Source organism: Strongylocentrotus purpuratus, unplaced genomic scaffold (genome assembly GCF_000002235.5).
Source record: "Strongylocentrotus purpuratus isolate Spur 01 unplaced genomic scaffold, Spur_5.0 spur5_scaffold_5, whole genome shotgun sequence".
Taxonomy (NCBI): domain Eukaryota; kingdom Metazoa; phylum Echinodermata; class Echinoidea; order Camarodonta; family Strongylocentrotidae; genus Strongylocentrotus; species Strongylocentrotus purpuratus.
The window spans coordinates 31682910-31703700 of NW_022145611.1; the positions used below are offsets into that span (position 1 = coordinate 31682910).

General features: G+C 36.3%; 1 protein-coding gene across 1 annotated transcript in view; it reads right to left on the bottom strand.

The window, feature by feature from the left end:
• Window positions 1-15376, bottom strand: part of LOC577442 (neuronal acetylcholine receptor subunit alpha-10) — a 74144-nt gene extending 58768 nt beyond the window's left edge. The window contains 3 exon segments of the mRNA XM_003726215.3: window positions 745-789; window positions 5957-6105; window positions 15016-15376. Of these exon segments, the coding sequence (XP_003726263.3) occupies window positions 745-789; window positions 5957-6105; window positions 15016-15091 (270 nt within the window). The 5' untranslated portion in view covers window positions 15092-15376.
• Between the last annotated feature and the right edge of the window lie 5415 nt (window positions 15377-20791).

A 20791-nucleotide genomic window follows, 5' to 3' on the forward strand; every position in this document is an offset into this window, starting at 1 on the left:
TGAAGTCTATATCACAGTTTTAGCTGTCAACGTTCGTTACCGAAATGTAATAAAGATTTATTATTTTTCTATTAAGTTATGCTTTATCCGATTGAAACAAAAGGAAGTTATTATACAATAAGGGCAGATTTAAACAAAACAGACTAAGCTCATCTTCCGATCTTTCCAGCGGCGTATCCAGAAAATGCCGAACAGGGGGGGGGGGGCGGCAGAAATAAATCTATATTGAGAACCCGCGTTCCGTAGCCCCCGCTTAGTTTTTTTCCGGGGTCTAGGAGGGCAGAGGCAAACGCAGGCTTCACTATATGGCCTGAAATTTAGACAGGCCGTACACAGTTCAATACAGTGGTTTACTTTTAATTACTCTCACTTTTTCTGACATTTAGCAAAAGACGTGAAGAGCTCTGGAGTTTAGCTTCATTCGGCTATAATATTGAGTGACAACGACGCCTCAAGCTTCAAGATAAAAACTACCACAACTTTCGCAACAACAATCCATCTGCTGAACCCTTTCAGTCAATGTCAGTTTACAAAAATTCATGCGGCTTTTACCTCAATCTCAAGAAGTGTGCATAAATTGGCAAAGAAAGGAGATCTTTCATCAATATTCATCGCCATTTTAACGTTTCTACTGCTTAAAACTATTTTTAAACTTCGGCAGAACCATGTTGGAACACGGGTAACAATTGGGTATAAATTGAGATACCAGTGACATTTCAAGATTTCAAGTGAAATTAGACTCACCATCCTCATGTAAGCCATGATGGTCAATTGCTGTTGCGTCTCATCCTGCAAAGGAGGAAGAAAACAAAACAAAGAGAGAAATGTAAGGATGCGGAACAAGATACTAGATTGCAAATTGATCATGCCTTATTTCTACAATTGGTTTCAAGCCCGTGGAAGAAACACAACACCCTCAAACTAGGCTAAAATATGATTCAAGCGGCACATCGAGGGCAAACCTGATTATATTTTCTCTCTTAATACAAGCTTTGCTTTTATCCTTCTTTCTAGATTATTCTGATTCAATTTCATCGCCATAATCTTCCCTCCCACCTTTTTGGGAACATATGCCGCCGCCAGCAAGCAATTTCCTCCTCGTACTCCGTACAAAAGGTCACATTTGTCCACACGTAGTTTTGAGTGCATGCGTGCTTCCCCTTACAACCATTCTCTAAACTTTGCTTAGGAATTTTTTTATTCAATCTCTTTACCCTGCTCCCGAAATACTTCTCTTAAATCTCACCTACTCCCTTTATATTATTGTGATTGATCTGCTATGGAGCGATACCAGGATGCCATTTAAAATTACAAATAAAGTTACAAATAAAAATTACAATTACAAACGACATTACAATGTAGCCATTATAATTGGTTAATCAATCTTCTCTGAGCACCTTAATGTCAAATCGGCAATATAAAGTGTAAAATATAATAAAATTACACTACTTTTAGTGATTTGAAAGAAAATTTATTTTGTTTTTCTTTACTTCATTTCTATCAGGTTGGCTATGGCATCATTATCAGATAAAATACATCGCTTGGGAAGCAATAACCGTTAAGATACTTAATTGCAGGCTAATTTTTTTTTGAATAATCTCTTTTAAGTATCTTTCCCGTTTCTCTTTGTAAGAAAAAAGGGGACATCTGCCTACGAAAAACAATAATTATTCGTATATTCATAAGAGTAACATCAAATATATCGTTGAGGAAAAATGGAAAAACAACAAGAGATTTCTATTGACTTGATTGGAGTCGATCTGCTACATTGACGATTCAATTCAAGAGATAAAATTCAAATCCTAAACAATAGACTGCTCCCGCGTAATTCTGAAATTAGTGTGCGTAAGTATCACCAACAAAATCTCAGCCTGTATCTAAGAAAAAGAATCATGAAAACTTTGGTTTGGAGAGTGCTGCTTCATGGGTCAGAAGCATGGACTCTGAAAACAGCAGACTTGAAAAGGTTGGAGAGTTTTAAAATGTGGCCGTAGAGGAAGAGAGTAAAATTAAGTTGGGTGGCTTGAGTGACAACATTAGGGAGGTTCAGAAAAAAAAATGGATTGGGCATATTCTGTGGCATGATGGACTCCTGAGAGATATAATCGAAGGAAGGTTGGAAGAAAAAAGACAGTGGGGAAGGAAAAGAATTATGACGTTGGATGGTATCAAAGGAAAGGATGCGTACCAAAATATACCAAAAGGAAAGAGCTCAAGACAGAAAAAGCAGAGCGCCAGAGAGAGAGACAGAGAGGGAGAGATTGCTTTGGAGATACGTCGAAACTCTTAAATCTGTAGTTCTAGGACATAGCAAATTTAAAGTATAACGATTTATAAAACTAAGTGTTACTCGAAATGGATTTATTCTAAAGTCATTCACTACTAGAATCGTCTTAAGCTTGGTGTTAAGTGCAAATAGAATCTCCACTCTAGATTTGTTCTGATGATAAGACCAACGAAGATGCGACTGAGGTTTTTCAAGAGTGACCTTACAAATTAATGAAAGGAAATATTTAAATTAGGATGGAAAATTCTTAAAGAAAGATATTTGCTGCATATACAATTCAGCATGCTCGTAGCTGTGTCTCCACATATGCCATTAGACTGCTAATCTTAGAATGCATCGGCTACATCTTGCGTTCGACATCGATTCTGGATTATGTTATCCTTCAGTATTGTACTACCAGTCCAAATATGTACTTTTCTCGCAACCTTGTTGTTACAACTGCGCCGCTCACCAGGACAGGCTTTGCGCTTCACATGGTTCGTGTAGGTGTAGGTATAGTCCTTCAGTTCTTTTCGGAAATCCCCGAAGAGAGAAAGAGAGAGAGAGACAAACTGGTAAGAGATTTGATGTCTGCTGCTGATAAAGAACCTATTGTTTAAGATCAAATGGTATCCAAGACGATAAAATAAAAATAGTGTGAATATAATATTTCACGCCTGCGATATATGAAGTCATTTTGTCATGGACTGTCCAATAAGTTAAGCTTTTTGAACAGTGAACCAGTAGATAGATATGATCAGATAACATAAAATGAGTCATTATATTAAACATGATTTTCTCAATCAAGAAATATTAAGAGATGGATATTGCGAGAGAGAGAGAAATCGGGGATCGAGATATGGATAGATAGATAGACCAATAGATAGAAATGAGAGAAAGAAATAGAGAGAGGGGGAGAGAGAATGCGAGCGGGAGAGAAGGAGAAATACCGAGAAAGACATAGAACATGAAAGAGGGGGAATACGAAAGACAAAGATAATGTGAAAGAATGAGATAATTATGTAGAAAGAGAATGAGAGGGAGAGGGGTTGAAGGGGGAACATGCTAACATGAGCGTGGATAAGCGTGAGTCTAAGGATGAGGTAGTCAATAGTCAGATCTACCTCACTCTTGTATCGCGATGACGCAGGGCTAACATGTGGTTATGCTTGGAAACAGATATCATCACAGCTTTTTTTCCACCAGACATCACCCTTCTTACTCTTTATATATCATCCTTCTTGTATTTAAGTAGATGTGTCTACAAATATGTGAGGCCATTCTTGTCATTATGGGTTTAACCATTACGTATGTATTTCTTTCTATCTGTCAGTTCATCTTCATTTCCCCCATCTGCCTTAAACCGGCTTCCTTAATCTAATTTCTTAAACGAATTTCTTATTTTTACTTTGTTTAAACTTGTCAGTTTGTAGCTCCTAATCGCACATTTTAATCTTCAACTCTTAAACCAATTTATACCACATCTCTGCAATTTACTCATATTGCTGTGTCATTTGCTTATTATTATTCTTATTGCTTTAATATTCCATCGATATTTTGTTCTAAAAAGAAACACTAATGTTCGTTCCTATTATATATTTATTGACTCTATCAATCACATGCTTCACATTTCATTTGTGGATCTTGCTGACGTCACTGACAGTCACATTAACGTTGACATTATTTTAACATCCTGCTAGTACTCCGCCTTGAACATTTAGATGTACTTCTGGGCTTTTCCACACGACTGATGCTGCATAAATACTGACAAGATATAACCTTGAAACAAACGCACCGATTTCAATATGCTTAACGTGCATAATCTTGAAACAACATCAATGTATTCACTGATTGTGATGCCCCCCATCTTTAGACATCGTCATTTCTCTTCGTGTAGACAAGAAACTTCGCTACGGGGGCCAGGGTATCTAACACTCGTTTATTTATTTTTGGTTTTTTCCTAAGCGCAACAAATAAAATATAAAGCTTGTAGGCATAAAACAAACTTCTAGTTGTATTAATCATTCATTATTATGTTCGAGGGTGCAAATTTTGCATTTCTATTATTAAATCGGTCCATTCAAAATGCTTTAGCGTCTACCATATTTTTATATTTGTACATCCCACGTCGTTACTTGAAGAGGGTGGTCTGTTTGAGCTGAGCTTTAAGATGACTGTTTTGTACAGATAGTTAGGCACGATCAGTCATGTACATGGTAGCATATTATTGAACATATGCCCCATATATAGAAATATATACTTTGAAGGCTACATAATAGTTCTCGAATCAATTGTGTAGAATAGATTTTGATAGCCTTTACATATAATTGTCATCATCATAAGTATTATTATTGTTATTATTAGTATGATAATTATTATTATAATCATTATTTTTAGAATGAGTAGTAGTAGTATCACACCATCATTATCAAAGCATTATTATTTGTATTAGTATTATTATTAGTAGTAGTAGAAGTAGTAGTAGTAGTAGTAGTAGTAGTAGTAGTAGTAGTAGTAGTAGTAGTAGTAGTAGTAGTATCCTAATTATTCGTATCGCTTTTATTATCGTTAGGGCTTATAATGGTGAGGATGATAATTATAATTGGGATTAGAATTGAAAAAAATAGTCTAAGTATCATGTTTGGCTTAGACTGCTTTGTCAGAGGGATAGGGGTTTATCTCGTATTACTACTAAATTCACAAATTTCCTTTAGGATGAACTTTGGAGAAGTTAGGACAATAAATTCTCTTATTGTATTTTTATGCATAGGTGGATAACAATTCCAATCAAAATGGAAATCATTTCTTAAAGTATCTACAGAACAAAACAAAAATGCATAACCATGATGGAAAGTAATACATATTTGGATCTTGATCATGCACTTTTCTTCACAGATAATGTATTAGATAATTCATATGATAGTGGGATGGTGAGATAATGAAGAGCAAGCTCTCAATGAGTATCTTAAGATGTTATGCTTTCTTGACACTGAGGAAATATTTATATTAAAGCCTTAGTTGAACTTCTTTTCAAAACAAATTCACCAATCGAATTCACAGATGAATGTGTTTATTTAATTATTCATTCATTTATTTATTCATTTATTTATTTATTTTATTACATTTTCTTTAACATAATCAGGCTAGTCTAATCCAGAGGACCTGCTCTACAAGGGAGCCCTACAATGAAAAAAATAGTTCAACGTAATATATTAACCATATGAATACATGGTATTGATGATAACAACTTTTAGCTGAATTGAAAACACCAGCAAAAAGATGATTAAGAATAGTAGATACAGTGAAACGCTGGCTGATTGTCCATGCGACATGAACGACGTCCCAGTCACACCGTCGAACCGACTCAAAACTTACCGCGTATCGACAGAATATTGGCTATTCGTTGTGATGTAATGATTGTGTTGTTTGGCCTGTTATCGGTTTAGTGTCGCTCTTGTCGGTTTGACTGGGGTATTGTAATTTCAAAGACCAGTAGTTATTTCCTTGTAAGCTTCATAGCTAATAACCCCAGTCTCATATACCCCCAAATCAGCTCCAAACAGACCGATTCTTATTCATTCGTGGTAAAGTCACATGTTTACGGTCTGTTATCGGCCTCGGGTCGAACTAGTTGGTGTGGCTGGAGTATTGGAACGATGATGAAGGTGAAAGAAATAAAGGAATACTTACGAATTTGATAATCTGTGATGGTAGAAACCTGAAGTACACCCAGACAGGTCTGGCAGCATCACGCACAGGTCTAGCAGCCTTGTGGCCGTACTCAGTCATTAGTTTATTCACCAAGGTCTTCTCACCTCTACCACCAGAATAACTATGGACTATTGACCAAAAGAAAAGAGAAGAAACAGACTATATTATTACAAAGTCAATATTCAAATTTCTTCGTTGCTGAAAAAGAAAGGGTACATGTTGAATATATTAGTGGCATGTCGTGGCAATATGTATTAAATATGCAGCATTTAAAAAGTTGCCCCGTTTCTTTTTCGACTAAAGTACTGGGGGGCATTTAGCTGCACATTTGACCTTAAGAATAGTATTTGCGTACTTTAACAGCTGACAATCTAGTTGGTAATTTCATCCTTGCATTCTGATAATTTATCTTCTAATCATTACACTTCACTTATTCGACTCTGCCGTAATTATGGTAACTAGTACTACTTAAAAGCAAACACTATACAGAGACACCCAATGTACATGTATCATTGTTGCCTATATAACTTAGAAGGCATGCCTAACACGTATAAGAAGTATGATGCTTACTAACTTGATGAATGTTCATATAAATGGACTTCAATTCCTTGGCAGACGATGCATATCTGACCATTAAGTGTTCTATTTTCTTTACTTCTTCGATGGACAAACAAAATGCCTTGTATGACAGATCTGTAAGATGTTGAGCGATGGCATATCCATTGGAAATATAGCTTAATGGTTGCATCAAGCGGCCCTTTACGTCACATCTAGTTTATCTATGACTGTATCATTGGTCCGGGCAAAGTGCCGTTTCTGCGTCTAGATGGAGTCCGAGATTGCGGGCCGATGTAAAGATGTAAAGGAGACTTAAAGGGAGGTCAAACTATACTGGCTCTGATTTATTTTCCATTTTTGGAACCATTCCCTACATTGTTCTAGTTGTTGCATCATGTAGGATATCATCAGAGTTCTCGAATAATAAGTCTGCTACATTCTTGAATCGTACTAACCTGAATCGTACTGAGCAGAAGCGCTCATTAGAAATTTCCTTCAAACTTTTGTTTGCAGTCGATGACCTTCTGTTAATTAATTTCATAATGATGGCGATGATGATATCAACAATCTACTAATTTGCATATTACCGATCCAAGGGGATGCTCAAAACACCCGACAGAGATTTGTTTTAGCATACTCGAAAGCAATATAATTAAGATTATATAACTAAACTAACAACTGAACAAGCCTGATTTCTAATTGTATCTGTTTTCTCTCTCATGCCAAATTTATATGGATGAGTCAACGCCAAAGGACTTTTTTTGGGTGTCTGTAACAATCCTTATAATCTTTTAAAATATCATGATTACAACAAATGTTTTCGTATTGTTTTTAAATACCAAAGAATAATAATAAACTCTTGAACTTGCAAATAAAACGCTTAAAATATTTCTCCTTGAGTATTGGTAACATTGAACTCTCTTTGAGATGGTAATGTTTGATGACGGCTTTTGTATTGGAAACCTCTATGAAGCCGACCGTCAATCTAAGTTCAAGGCATATCACTGGCGTCGAGGAGCACAACCATGGGTAAATTGTGCCCATTATTGGGAACCTTCGACAAGGCCAAGCAATCTATACACCACCACAATTGCTTGATTATCAATCTGGGGCTGTTTTACAGTCGGAAACCCATGACAAATTATGAGCATTCTGGGCTACAAAAAGCAGCGCCCATTTTGACCGATTTAGGACTATGCACTCATCAGTCACACGGACATTTTACGCCGGAGATTTCCATTAATTTCGTCCAATCAGTGCACTGTCCTCGCGAAGTGCAATCGACGAAATTGAACCCCTGCTTTGAATCATGCAAGGCAAGGCAAGACATTTCCCCCGAACCCAACCTTATTCTTATTCTTACATCTTCAGCCTCTACACTCGACATTGACTTAACTTAAAACAGGAACTACTTATGATTTATGAATTTATTATCAGGGGGCATGCTCAGAATTGGTTGGGACCGGCAAACAAAATCATCCCTCCCTTTTGAAAGCCAAGAAATGAAGAGAACGGTTGCAGTAGGGCTGCCAAAACGCAACTACTTACCTTGTTTCATAATATGTACCTTTAAACTGCTTACACAGTAGTGTGAATTCAAATGAGTTCAATCCGGTTTCTGATTTGATATTAAGCTATGGAGGGATTATCCAATCCCATTTTAGTATTACAAAAACTCTAGGTCGAATGAGTATTACGCGTCGTCTTCTTTAGATATGAAACTATTACTTCTTTCGTCTGACGTAATTAGAAACTATTCATACTGAAAATGATTCAAATATTGTTTTTGGCCTACGGGGTAAGAATTTTGAGATCCATCGGGGGGAGGGGGTATCCTTTAAAAGGGCTACCTTTATTTGTCTTGATGTAGGTAGTTCATATTATACTTTGGGCCATTTTGTACCAATTCACCCCATCTTGACCTGTTAATGTCAAAGAATAAGCCGAAAGAATCCACGATTCTGCATTTTACTCTCATGATTCCATATGTTAACAAATCATACAGTTTTATCAAGGTCAAGTAAGAATCTGGAGTTCAAAGATGAATGGGGGAGATGGGATGAAGACACAATCGACTTCTCCTGCGTTAACCCGAGTCAAGCGAAGCACAACGATGTCTGCTCCACCAAGCGGATAATCTGCCTTTCAAACAACGGAACAGCTACATGTAACCCGGTGCGTGAGAAAGGTAAAGCAGCGGCGGATTAAAGGACTAGTACCGCATGGTTGCCATTCTTATAGCCTTGTCCCTCCTCCTTTTCTTCTCTCTCTCTCTCTCTCTCTCTCTCTCTCTCTCTCTCTCTCTCTCTTCGCTCGTTTCCTACGCCATCTCTATGGCTCATCCAAGTCCTTAACCTCTCCTTTCCTCTCTAGATCTCTTCCCCCCTCTCTCTATATCTTTCTCTTTTTTGTTTTTTTCTCTCTCTTTTCAATTTTCTTTCTACCTCCTTATCCATCTCCTCTCTCCCTCTATCTTTCCTCCTTTCTTTCATTTTCTTTTTCCTCTCCTCCCTGTGTTACTTCTCTGACCTTCTTTTTTCTTTCTATTTCCCCTGTCTCTCTCCAGTTTCTCCAACATTCTTGTTTTGTTTATGTGTGTCTCTCTCTCTTTCGCTATTGCCGTTCCCTATTGCCTTCCATTCTGCCCCTATCTCTCTCCCCTTTCTCTCATTCTCTGTCTCTGGCTCTGTCTGTATCTCTGTCTCTGTCTCTGTCTCTCTCTCTCTCTCTCTCTCTCTTCTTCACTCTCTATCTCTCTCTCTCTCTTTCCTCACCCCGTCTTTCTCCCTTCACTCGCTCTCTGTCACACAGAAAAATAGAGGATCCAATTTGCACCGTCAACGGTTCGATAGAAGCACTCCAAAAAAGGTTCTATTTTGAACTTCAAAATTCTTGTGCAGCAATGTGGAATCTTTTAGGACGAACCGGGTTTGAACATTTCTACAATATGAACTACAAAAGATTCGATAAAAAAAAACTGAAATGTTAGATTGTTCCTCCCTTAGGGGCACTGCTATGGTACCGCTTTCGGATGCATTTTGACATTTGTTTCTTGTGCTGTGTTTTATCTACCCCCTCTCTCTCTATCTCTTTATACCTCCAACCATCTTTCTCCCCCGTCTTATCGATAAGATCGTATATAGATGCGGAAATGGAGGAGAATATGTCGGGATCTTCAGACGGGGAAAGGGAGGAAGAAACAGTATATAATTTTACACGGCGTGGTGAAGGAAGTCGGGCAGTACAAAGAGTGCAGGTGGGTGGGTGGGAATGAAGGAGTAGAAGGTGATAGATGCGGCATGGTCAAGGCGGGTTACGTCAGAGGTATCATGCAAACAAAATGACACGCGAATGAATTAAATGATGGGATGATTAGAATAGGATGGACACAATAGGTGCGCTGGAGATGAATACAAGGAACATACAGTGGGATTGAAGATGGGATTAGTGCAATCAAAGAGACTTGTATTTGTCGATATTAAACAGCCTAAAAAATAGAAGAGTCTAATAATAAATATCGAAAGTGATCTAATGCGTTAACATAGTTTTCGATAAATGTGCTTTAGAAAGGAAGAACAGACAGGAACAACAAAGAATTTTGAAAATGCTACCGAAGTTAATATTTGTGTACATGTATGTATCATAACGTGATGTTTAAAAAAACACCATGGTTTTACTTTATCTCATTAAGCAATGATAGATGAGACTTCGACCTTAGATATCAGGAAAAAGAAAGTCCGCGTGCAAGTAAGACGTCTATGATATCCACCATGATATAATATATGATTCATTTATTGATAGAGATAATTTGAATGTGCCCTATATACTCTAACCTATTACTGCGTGCAACATAGACCAGAGGGTATAATATGTTTATATAAGTCATTGACGTTATCTTGCTAGACGCCAAAACAATTTGTTCTAGGATAACACAGACAGACAAACAAAATGATTCAAAGCGCAGGGGCATTTTTTCTGAAAATAGTAAGATGATTAATTTCAGAGAAATCAAAACGAACTTAATGACCTGAAAATCTTCGAAACCAAAACATAACTTATCATAATTCTTGTTAAAAGGCATATTCTACCACGTCTTTTGCGACAGTATAATACAATATTTCTGATTTTCAAATTTGTAAATACACAACAACATTATAACCCTCGCTCTTTTTGTATTTGTATTTTGATTAAAAAATGTATTCAAAATATTAATGTCTAACCATCACAAGTTTCATTTAAACCAAAAACAAAAATCAATTTATGTTTTTATTTACTACAATCGTCTTCAGCTAGCCAACTGTAGGTATAAAATAAAAAAATGTCTCGTGGATCAGTGCAACCAAAGCAGCCTTTTGTATATACAAAATGTGGAGTAACAAATTTGACAGCTGAATTTGATAATCATTTCAGGGTTCTATTTTAGTTTTCATGCATTTTAGCAGAATCATATTCGCTATAAATTCTTTCAATCCATTGCTTAGACAAATCTAACATCTAACTATCTATATACATGGACATAAATTAACTTATAATTGCATTACATCCGTGTAAAGCTTCTCTGAAAGTATAACTGTCACTTCTTTCTCCTTAGTCTGAAGAGCAGCTGGGTAGTACATCATGGTGTACTTGGGAAACATTTTAGCAGACTTCACTCTGTATTGTCACTCTATATCCTAATCAAGTTTGGCAGGCAGCAGTGCCATCTAATTGACTATGGTTTGCTTCTGTCACGTCTTAGATACAATTAGAAGAGAATGAATAATATCTGGTAAAATGTAAGAAAATACAGAGATTTTTCAATAAATGAAATGAGAAGGGAAACGTCATTTTGGGACGAAAGGTTACCCAACGTATTTCCATGGCACTTCGCGAATAAAAATAATTTACTGTTTGGCCTAAAATATCTCTCTTCCCGGGCCTCTTATCTCACAATATCAAAAATATCAAAGGAAATTTTAACAAGATAGATAAAAGAACTATACAAGTTGCATGCTTTTTCCGTTTGATACCAGAACAGCAAGGGCAGCTTGAAGAAGATTTTATACCTTTAAAATTATCCCCCTTCAAGAGGATCGCCCCCAAATTAAGTACTAGGTCAAATCAATCAATATGGTTAGGAGTCTGCGAATCCACCATAGACAGCCACTGCACTTAATCACCAGACGACTGCCATAATCTAAGTGGGATAAAAATTGATTAAGTGTTCCATAAGTTGCAAAATATTTTTTTTACGAGTCATAAGTGCTGGCTAGAACGGTTCAACGCGTCATTATGGCCACGGATTCTAATAATGAGGAATATTTCTCCTGCAATAAGACAGAGATGGCAAAAATAGGAGATATGGCTGGCGTCAGCAGAAACATTCACGATTGTAATCTAAATGTTAATTCAAGGCTTTCACGAACTTAAGTCGACAGTGGATATGCATTGATCGACATTAATCGTTATCTATTTACATCGTTATTCCTACACAGATTCATTAAAGTTTATGTTCAACAATCGTATGCAGTCAAGCCTCATTCAAAATGTCTAAATATATCAATATACAAACTGCGTTGATCTGAGATAGGCAAGCGCGTAGCCAGAGTTCGACGTTTGGGGGGGGGGGGGGCAGATATATGTAATCGATCGAGGTCAAAAAAGGGGTCTAAAAAAGTTCAACCGATCTTGGAAATTTTAGGGGGCACGTGCCCCCCCCCCCCCCCCCCCGTGGCTACGCGCCTGGAGATAGGTCACATGCATGGTTATGCCAAACAAATGGATTTTGTTCATGCTTTAAGTTCACGTCAAAATAATGCATCAATTTGCTCACCATATTTATAGGTTTCTTATGTTTTTTACAAATTTGTTTTCTGAAAATGTTCAAATACGCAAGGTTAAAAAAAAACATTCATTCCTCGTAGGGTTTTAAATGCTGATGACTCTAAGACAAGTTAATTGAATCATTACTATATATCACCGTATTTATGAACGCTTTGAGAATTCAGTTATATCATTATTTTGAGGCCTATTTGCGTTTCCATTAGAAACGGCATCTAGTCGAGTAAATGTTGTAAAGAGGTGTTCCCTGACGGTCATGCTTTATACGTCTAGAAATTGAAAATGAAAAAAGAAAAATGTTACAATACTATCGCTTACCACATTCCAGACAATAGCAAAGATCACCTGCTAGACCTATAAATATATGCTCTACATCCACATGCAGGCACATGATGAGATAATGTTGACCTTGTGGAAAGAAAAAAGTGCATGGACATTCTGCATCTTATATTAGCCAAGCTCATATAGAGGCTGTCCGGGCCATCATGACGCAGATAACCAATAATCCTCCTTCTTTAATATGAGATCCGACCGATATAACGGAGAAGTGAATTTGATTTTGACCTAGATAATAACGTTGCCATGCAAGGACACCTGCGTTAATCAGCCGAATTGAATATTATAATTAGGGTATTCTTTTTTGGTATGTTTTAACGGTTATCATGGTATTTGGCGTCATTATAATTATATTCATCTGCGTTGCAAAGTAAGTAATACTAAAAGCTAACAATGCGCATGGAGTCTTGTGATAGAAGCATCTGTACCATATTTTCTATTAAAAAACAAATGTTAGTGAATACAAACAAAATTAAATCGATGGAAGAGATATGTGCGTGCGTAAAACAGAAACTATAGGGAAGAAATGTTTTAAGTTTTACAAAACAGCAATACAAAGGCAATGAGAGAATGAGTTAAAAATAGCAATGATTGGTTTACTAGTGTTCCGAATGATCAAGTAAGGAAATACGCAGAATACTGAGAGATGCCCAAACGGTGTTCTTGATACCGTAAATTCAATTGGGGGGGGGGGGGGGGGGGGTTGCATGTGGGTTATTTCCCCATATGGCAAGCATGAATATGTGCCCCCATTAAATTAATATTATTTCCCAAATGGTTTAGTGGTCCATTATCTCCTTGTTTCACTTTCAATAGACTAGGGTAAAGAAGGACCGCTTCTTCTACGATTACCACATTTAACACAATCGCCAATATTATAAAGAAATCAAATCAAGAGCAATTTCAATTCCTCACTGTAATGCAAATATAAATCATGTTGGATTAATATAAAAACCTGTTATTGAAATTTGAGCCCATTTTGGTGATGGACACGGCTATATAAATTGTCCAAGGTTGATTTCTCAAAAGTCTTTGCGATCCTGTTCAATTGTAATTGCCCCTTGGTTTCGCGACATGTGCTCCTGCGACAATGCTTTCCGGTCATTTTCTCACACTAATCAGTTTCCTAAATTCATCTCTGAACCCAACACAGTACATACCTAAAATGTATGACCCCAAACCCTAACCTACAACCCAATCGCGACTCTAGCCCTAAGTTTCTACCTTTTTTACGAAATGAAGACCGCAGTAAAACGTGGCCGTAGTACACTTCGGTTCACCTCCGTCTAAAACACTTGGTTTCAGTCCCGATTCCTTGATTATTAAATCTACCAATTCATAACAAGACCGGAAAAGATCCATGTTTTTTTCATTGATTTTGAACACTTTGAAAACGCAATTTCTTTTTAAAATATGTCGGGTTCCTATAATTTCAATTTATTTATTCTATTACTTATCTCTAATGTTGTTCTAATGTTGTTGCATAATACAACGTATTCATCCAACAACAACAAAACACAAAACAGAAATATCTTCTTAGGAATGTGTTTTCGTTTTTAGAATAATTATCTAAGATTTTATTTAAAAAAAACCGTGTATTAATACACTTAGCCTTCTATTACATTTTATCATTTTTAAATCGTTTTAAAAAGAATAACAAAGCAACATTTCATTCATTGGGGATTACCATGGTAATCCCTCGCCCAAATTTTAAACTGTTAGGCCACATGAAAAGCTACTCGAAAAGGAATATATTTTAAAACCAAGATAGTCGAAATGATAAACTAGACGAGACAGAGCGAGACTGAAGGAAAGATATCATCCAGATACCGCATATAATAGCTCAGCTCGAAAATGTGATTAGATTACCGTCTTTTCTAAATAATGGTTCTCAAAAGTCTTAAATCTGCGAATTCCAGCAATCATTTTTATCCATCTTAAAGTAGCCTCAATAGCAATCTGATTTCTCTTCTGGTAAACCAAAGATTAACTGCTGCCCGAAAGTGATATGAATAAAGAAAGAGAATTAGCTGCTATGATACCCGAACATAACCATTCTATTGGCATTCTTCTATCTGATCGGATTTAACTAAGCTTTTCTCGAAATACCCGTGAATAATAAGGATTGTAAAAAGAGCTTTAGTACCAGTGCCAATTACATATATCTACCACACAATCGACGGTTTCGAACGAAACATCTGTCCATCTTGTAGCCCCTATTATGCTTAATGGTATCAGACTGCGTGGTAGAATATTCATTATGCTTTGCTATGCTCTTCAAGCAAATTATATTATATATTTCTTGTATTAAAAGAGTCACTTACCCGTTTGACAATGCATAACCAGGATCGTCACTAAAAAGGAGAAGATAAAGATCGGTCGATACATCCTGTGCGCCATTATCTTCTAAAGATGTGTAACTCTTCTCACCAAAAACTTCCTTCCAGACAAAATTGAGATAAGAGAAGAAGATAAAAGAGAAAGAAAAAAAGCAGAGAAACACGATCGCGGATAACGAAAAAACCTTGCAATATCCGTCACCAGGTTAGCGTATTCCGAGCATAGGCTTTTCTTTTTTTAAAGGAGAGAATATTATTCCGAGGAGATATCCGAAATTAAAAATCTCAGTTGTTTGCGCGGGAGTTCCAATACTTAAGACTGATATAGAAAGCGAGAGAGAAGGGAAATCTCGCTCACCTACCAACTCTGAAGGACTGACTCGATGTAATAACACAGCTATAGGAGTACAACGGCAATATGCTAGTCTTTTATTCAGTCGTGCTTAGCAGGTTGCTACTTCTATTTCGTTTATTACAAAAAATATATAGAGGTATACCAAAAAAATGTTAAACGTCAATAGCCCTTTCCCCTCTATTTAAGAGGGTTGAGGGGAATAATAATTAAAAAAATACTTAGCTATCCCCTCCCTCCCTTCTCCTTGTCACTTTGTCATCTCTACGTTGTAGATCGTATTTGAAATCATTCTCCACCCCCCCCTCTCTCTCTCTCGCTCTCTCTCTCTCTCCCTGTTGTCTCTCTGTCTCTCTTTGTCTCTGTATCTCTTTGTGTGTGTGTCTCTCCCTCTTTATTATTTTTATTTTCCGGAGGAGACCCTTACCAAAATACTAAATATCATTTTCATTGTGGTATATCATTTTGAACCATGTGTTTCCTTTAACCCTTTGCGGAGGTGCCACTAGACCATATTTAATTATTTAAGGTGTGGGGTAGCAGAATAATTCGCCGACAAGCAAAGAAAGAGAAAAAGAGACATCAGTTGTTATATATAGTTCTCCGAAAACACCAAGCTTTCCTTTATAACATTTTGAATACACTACTCCAACGCACCTGCCCCGTTTTCTCATCTTTAATGTATTTTCGTTTTCTTCCTTTCCCTTTCTCTCTTTTGCCGAAGTCGCTTTAATCTCTTCTAATTCCACAGGTAAGTCCAGATCAGTATTGAGCAAGAGCAGTTTTGTTTTTTTAATCTCAGGGGATATTATTTCAAAGAGTTTTAACGAAATCACTAAAACCAGACCTTCTTTTTCAATAAATTTATTTTAAAAAATAGATTATATGTTTTGCTAAAGTGTAGTCTGAGAAAACAAACATATTTGTTGTGTTTTTTATTCTGACAGAACCTTGCATGCAGTTGGGCGGTTTAGGAACTAGGGCACGTCGTAGACCGATGGCATCTAGCCATATCTGTTTGATTTGTTTTTATATCAGGTAAGTTCCACTCAAGCTCATAATTAAGTAAGTACCCATGAGTCCATTGAGTTTATTTAGTGACATGCACTGAACCACCGGTCGCTTTAAATTGAACACAAACAATATAGTACGTTCATTCTTAGCCTGTCATCCTGCGATCCTGCAGACAGGTAAAACAAACTCGAATGCTTAACCGAGTGATGGCGTAGCCAGTTTTTCATGGGGGGGGGGGGGGGGCAACTGACCCAACTTACCGACAGACAGTAAGTGAGTATAGAAAATGTCCACATTTTTGTAACAGGAAAATGGTATTTCATTCACTAAGCTTAACGGTAAACCATACATTTTGTTATTTTTTACTATATTTTTACACATTATTTACACACGCATGTTTCTTTAGATCTTCTTCAGCTTTCCATTTCGTTTATTACTTTCCAACTTTCTTCATATATGCTAGTATAGTAGATCTGTTCGTTTGTAATACATGCATATTCGGTTGTATCATCCTCACTTTGTGTGTTATATATCCATTTCTGTTAATTGTGTTTAAATGTAAACACTCAAAATCTAAATGTTACGAGAAAAGGGAATGAAACGCTTTGTCCATTTTCTTTTTCTTGTTTTGCTTTTCCCACTCATCCACGTTTGTAAATTCGAATTCTATTATTTATGATGTGCACTATTTTGAAGTTTCCATTATTATCATTGTTATTCTTTCCTTGAACTAGTTTTTGTTTCTTTTCCATATCGATGTACTTGTAATTTTGTCAGTTTTGTTTGTACATGTATCAGTCTCCCGACTGTTTTAACAAGGAATTTTGATTCAATAAACCGAAATTAATGAATGAAGAAAACAAATTGTGGGTTGCATTCTTCATGTTGATTTTTATCAACGAAATTTCCAATTTACAGACAAAAACTCTCATAAGGCGTCATGGTTCCACTGCCCCCTCCCTATTTGTCTGGCTACATGAGTGGAGATAAGGCCATACAGGTAAGTCAGACAGCTGTCGCCAAGTAAACCTCCAGAACAAACACAGAAATCCCCAAATATCACGCGGTAGATGTAGAATTATCTCATTTGACTCGGCTGTTTAGAATTTCGAAGGTAAACATCATCATTCGAAAAATCACAATTATCATCTTACGCAACGCACATAATCGTTTACACGCAGATGTATTGCCAAACACACTGTCAACTGCAGATATTGAAACAGATGACCATAACAATTGTATACAATATGAGCTTGAGTAAAATTTAATTGGTACAGTTATGATTGCACATCGCGAGTATGGACGTTGATAGATGAAAGCTTTGTCGCCTAATATTTTATATATTTGGCCTTTCTCGGACCCTCCTTGTGATTTCAAAGATATCCATTAAATCGTGTTACAAATATACCAAATATCAACTTTCACCAATGTCATTTGGCTAAATTTAGGGTTCGAAGATATTCTTTATTTCAAAGTGAACTAGAAATGATTTGGGAGACTAAAACAACAAAAATACTCTGGCGAATTAACGAATGGCCCTATGTGTTTAATATCAAACCCGGGTATTCTATCACCCTTTAAGGATACTATATCAATATTTAAAGAATGCAAAACTGCTCTTAATACATTATTTGGTTGATAATAAAAAATTGAGATAAAGCTGTTGGAACCCTTCAAAGTATATAATTCTTTATATCAGGCGAACTGGACTTGCTATAAACGTAAGGTATTAATCGCGTTTACTTCCGGCAACGTTTTTACTTGCACTATTATGTAGACACCTCGCACCTGCACACCTGGGCATCCATATGTTGCCAGTCGCCACACACATGCACTTCCACATTTGCAAAATCTTCAGCATTAAAGGAGGCAGATTATCCTGAAGAAGAGAAGAAATAGGTAATAGATTTTTTTTGTATTTATATAAACATCGTTGCCTCCCCATAATTACTTTTTAATTAATGTTGGCTAGATAATTAAAACGACATGAGTAAACTATCGAATCGTATGATATTCATTAAGGTAGGTAGTATTAAGTTTCAAATCGATCGTGCCTTTACAGTAAATAGAGATGGAGCTTTATAACATGCCAAAAATAGAGACATAAGCGATCTGTAAACAAAATCGCAAAGACTTTCGATAAAATTAACCTTAGACAAAATTCAATAGATTTCGTATTACCTTTTGAAAGTTGCGAACATTACAGTAAGGTATTTCATAATTCGAACATGAGTTAATAGGAATGTACAATATGGCATTGAATTTTTCCTGGATTTGATTTCTCTTGAGTTATAGCGTACGTGTTTGCATACTCCATTAACTTGGCGTCATAAATGCAATGACTTTTTAACAAGTTCTCTGTTTCGAAATTATTTTCTCCTGTGACCTTTTCATTGTAGAAATGTTTGACTGCCCTACATATCTTCAACACGGAACATCTCGACTCGCCACATGGATACGATAAATCTAGCTCAGTCACGATGGGAAAACGATTTGAAATAAGAGGTCATCTTGATTGATTAAAGAACCTATATACACTGTGCAATTCCACCACTTGTGCTTTCAATTAGCTTGTCAATAAGTATCCAGCGAAACGTAGCTTTGGCGCCAGATAGCTATACCTATTTACACCAATTTACGATTAATCGTCGGTATCATTAACTATTAATTTGCGGGTGAGCCTGAAAGTCTTGCAGGAATGAATTGTAAATATTTTGTTCGATAAAAAGTTTGTACATATTTGCCATCGTTACATTAACATAGGAGGAGGATTCAGCTGGTCTTCTGAATGGTCATCTCAGCTCGGGACGAACAACTTAGAAAAAACACAAGAATTTCTTTATTTATACATAAAGAAATTATTACTCTGACAATTTGTCTGAGAAAGTAGGCAATAGCATACAGTACTTCATTAATTTCGCTAAATTTCTGTTTTATGTGTGAATCATAATTCTTTTGGATCTTGCCCCCTAAACAAAAAGAGAATAACATCAATTATGATTTTACCATTTGACTAGAGGGTATGAATTCAAGTATATAATTTCACGAAAATCAGGATTCATCTTCAAAATTCCGCATAATGGATTTAAACGAACTAAACAAAGACATTTCCGAAAAGAACATAATTATTTTTTTCAAACGTTTACAATTGAAAAAGAAAAGAAAAACAACGGCATGTTAAAAAACCTCACTATAGAAGAAGCCTGAAAGACAAGGGATTCTATAAGCAAGCCAATGAGATATTTCTATTTTCAATTAGAGGTTCCCAGTGAAATTTGTGCATTTTGTTTACATAACACTTTCAATTGAAACAGGTTGCAGTAAGACTAATTAAAAATGACAGATGCCACCAAGTTTATACGATGGCATTTATTACTTTGCTGTCTTATAACGTGATCTCATTTACCATGGCCCAAGAGTGAATGTCGGTATAACAAGAAATAGTGATCTATGACAATACATGGCTTTGCACTCATTTGGTTTTCATATTTTTTAGGATAAAGATATGATTCATATTCTTCTAATGTCTGATCACATCCGCAAAACTACGGAGAAAAGCATATTTTTACGACAACCCACATTGAACTCGAATAAACTATTCCGATCGAAAAATATTGACATACATGTTGTAAAAGAAATATGTGCAAACATGTTAAAAAAGAAAATGGAATGAGCTGTGAGCATCTTCTGAGATTGAACCAAAATGTCATAATTTCAAAGATAATCATTTCAAAATATCTTTAGGAGAGCTCTTATTGCCCCTCATGTCCTTGATTCGTGGAAGTGTTAATACAACTCTTGTTTGATTTCATGTTTACTTTCATCGTGTACCTGTAAATTGGCTGAACCCGCGGGCAATTTCGGGCGCGATATTTTGAGTACGAATAACAAATTTTCAATATCCTCCTCTATTCTTGTTTGGCAGCTCTCTTCGCTTCTGTAGGCAAACATGTTTGATAAGCCAAGTCAAGGAAAGATGGAAAGTCGTCTGAAATTCACCCCGAATCCGTTTGCAATAGCGCCCACTCTCCCCAAGGCCCGGCGTGACTACGACCGCTCGAGCCGTTACTAATATTGATGCTTTCAAAGTTGGAAACCTGAACAAAACAGAGAAGGAAAAGAGACGTAGAAGTAAATGAGTGGGTGGGTTAAGAAAACACGAAAGTATTAATAGTAGTCATAATGATAATAATGATCAGTAGAATTCAGCTATTAGGCCTCGAACGAAGAATTTACACTAATTTCGAGAAAAACGGATAATAATTGCGATTTACATTAAGAGGACATTTGGTGCCTTTTGGATTCATCTAAGATCATCCCTCTTCAAAATGATAAACAAAATATGTTTCTTAACTACGTCATACAACTAATTCCATTAATTATCAACCGTAGACA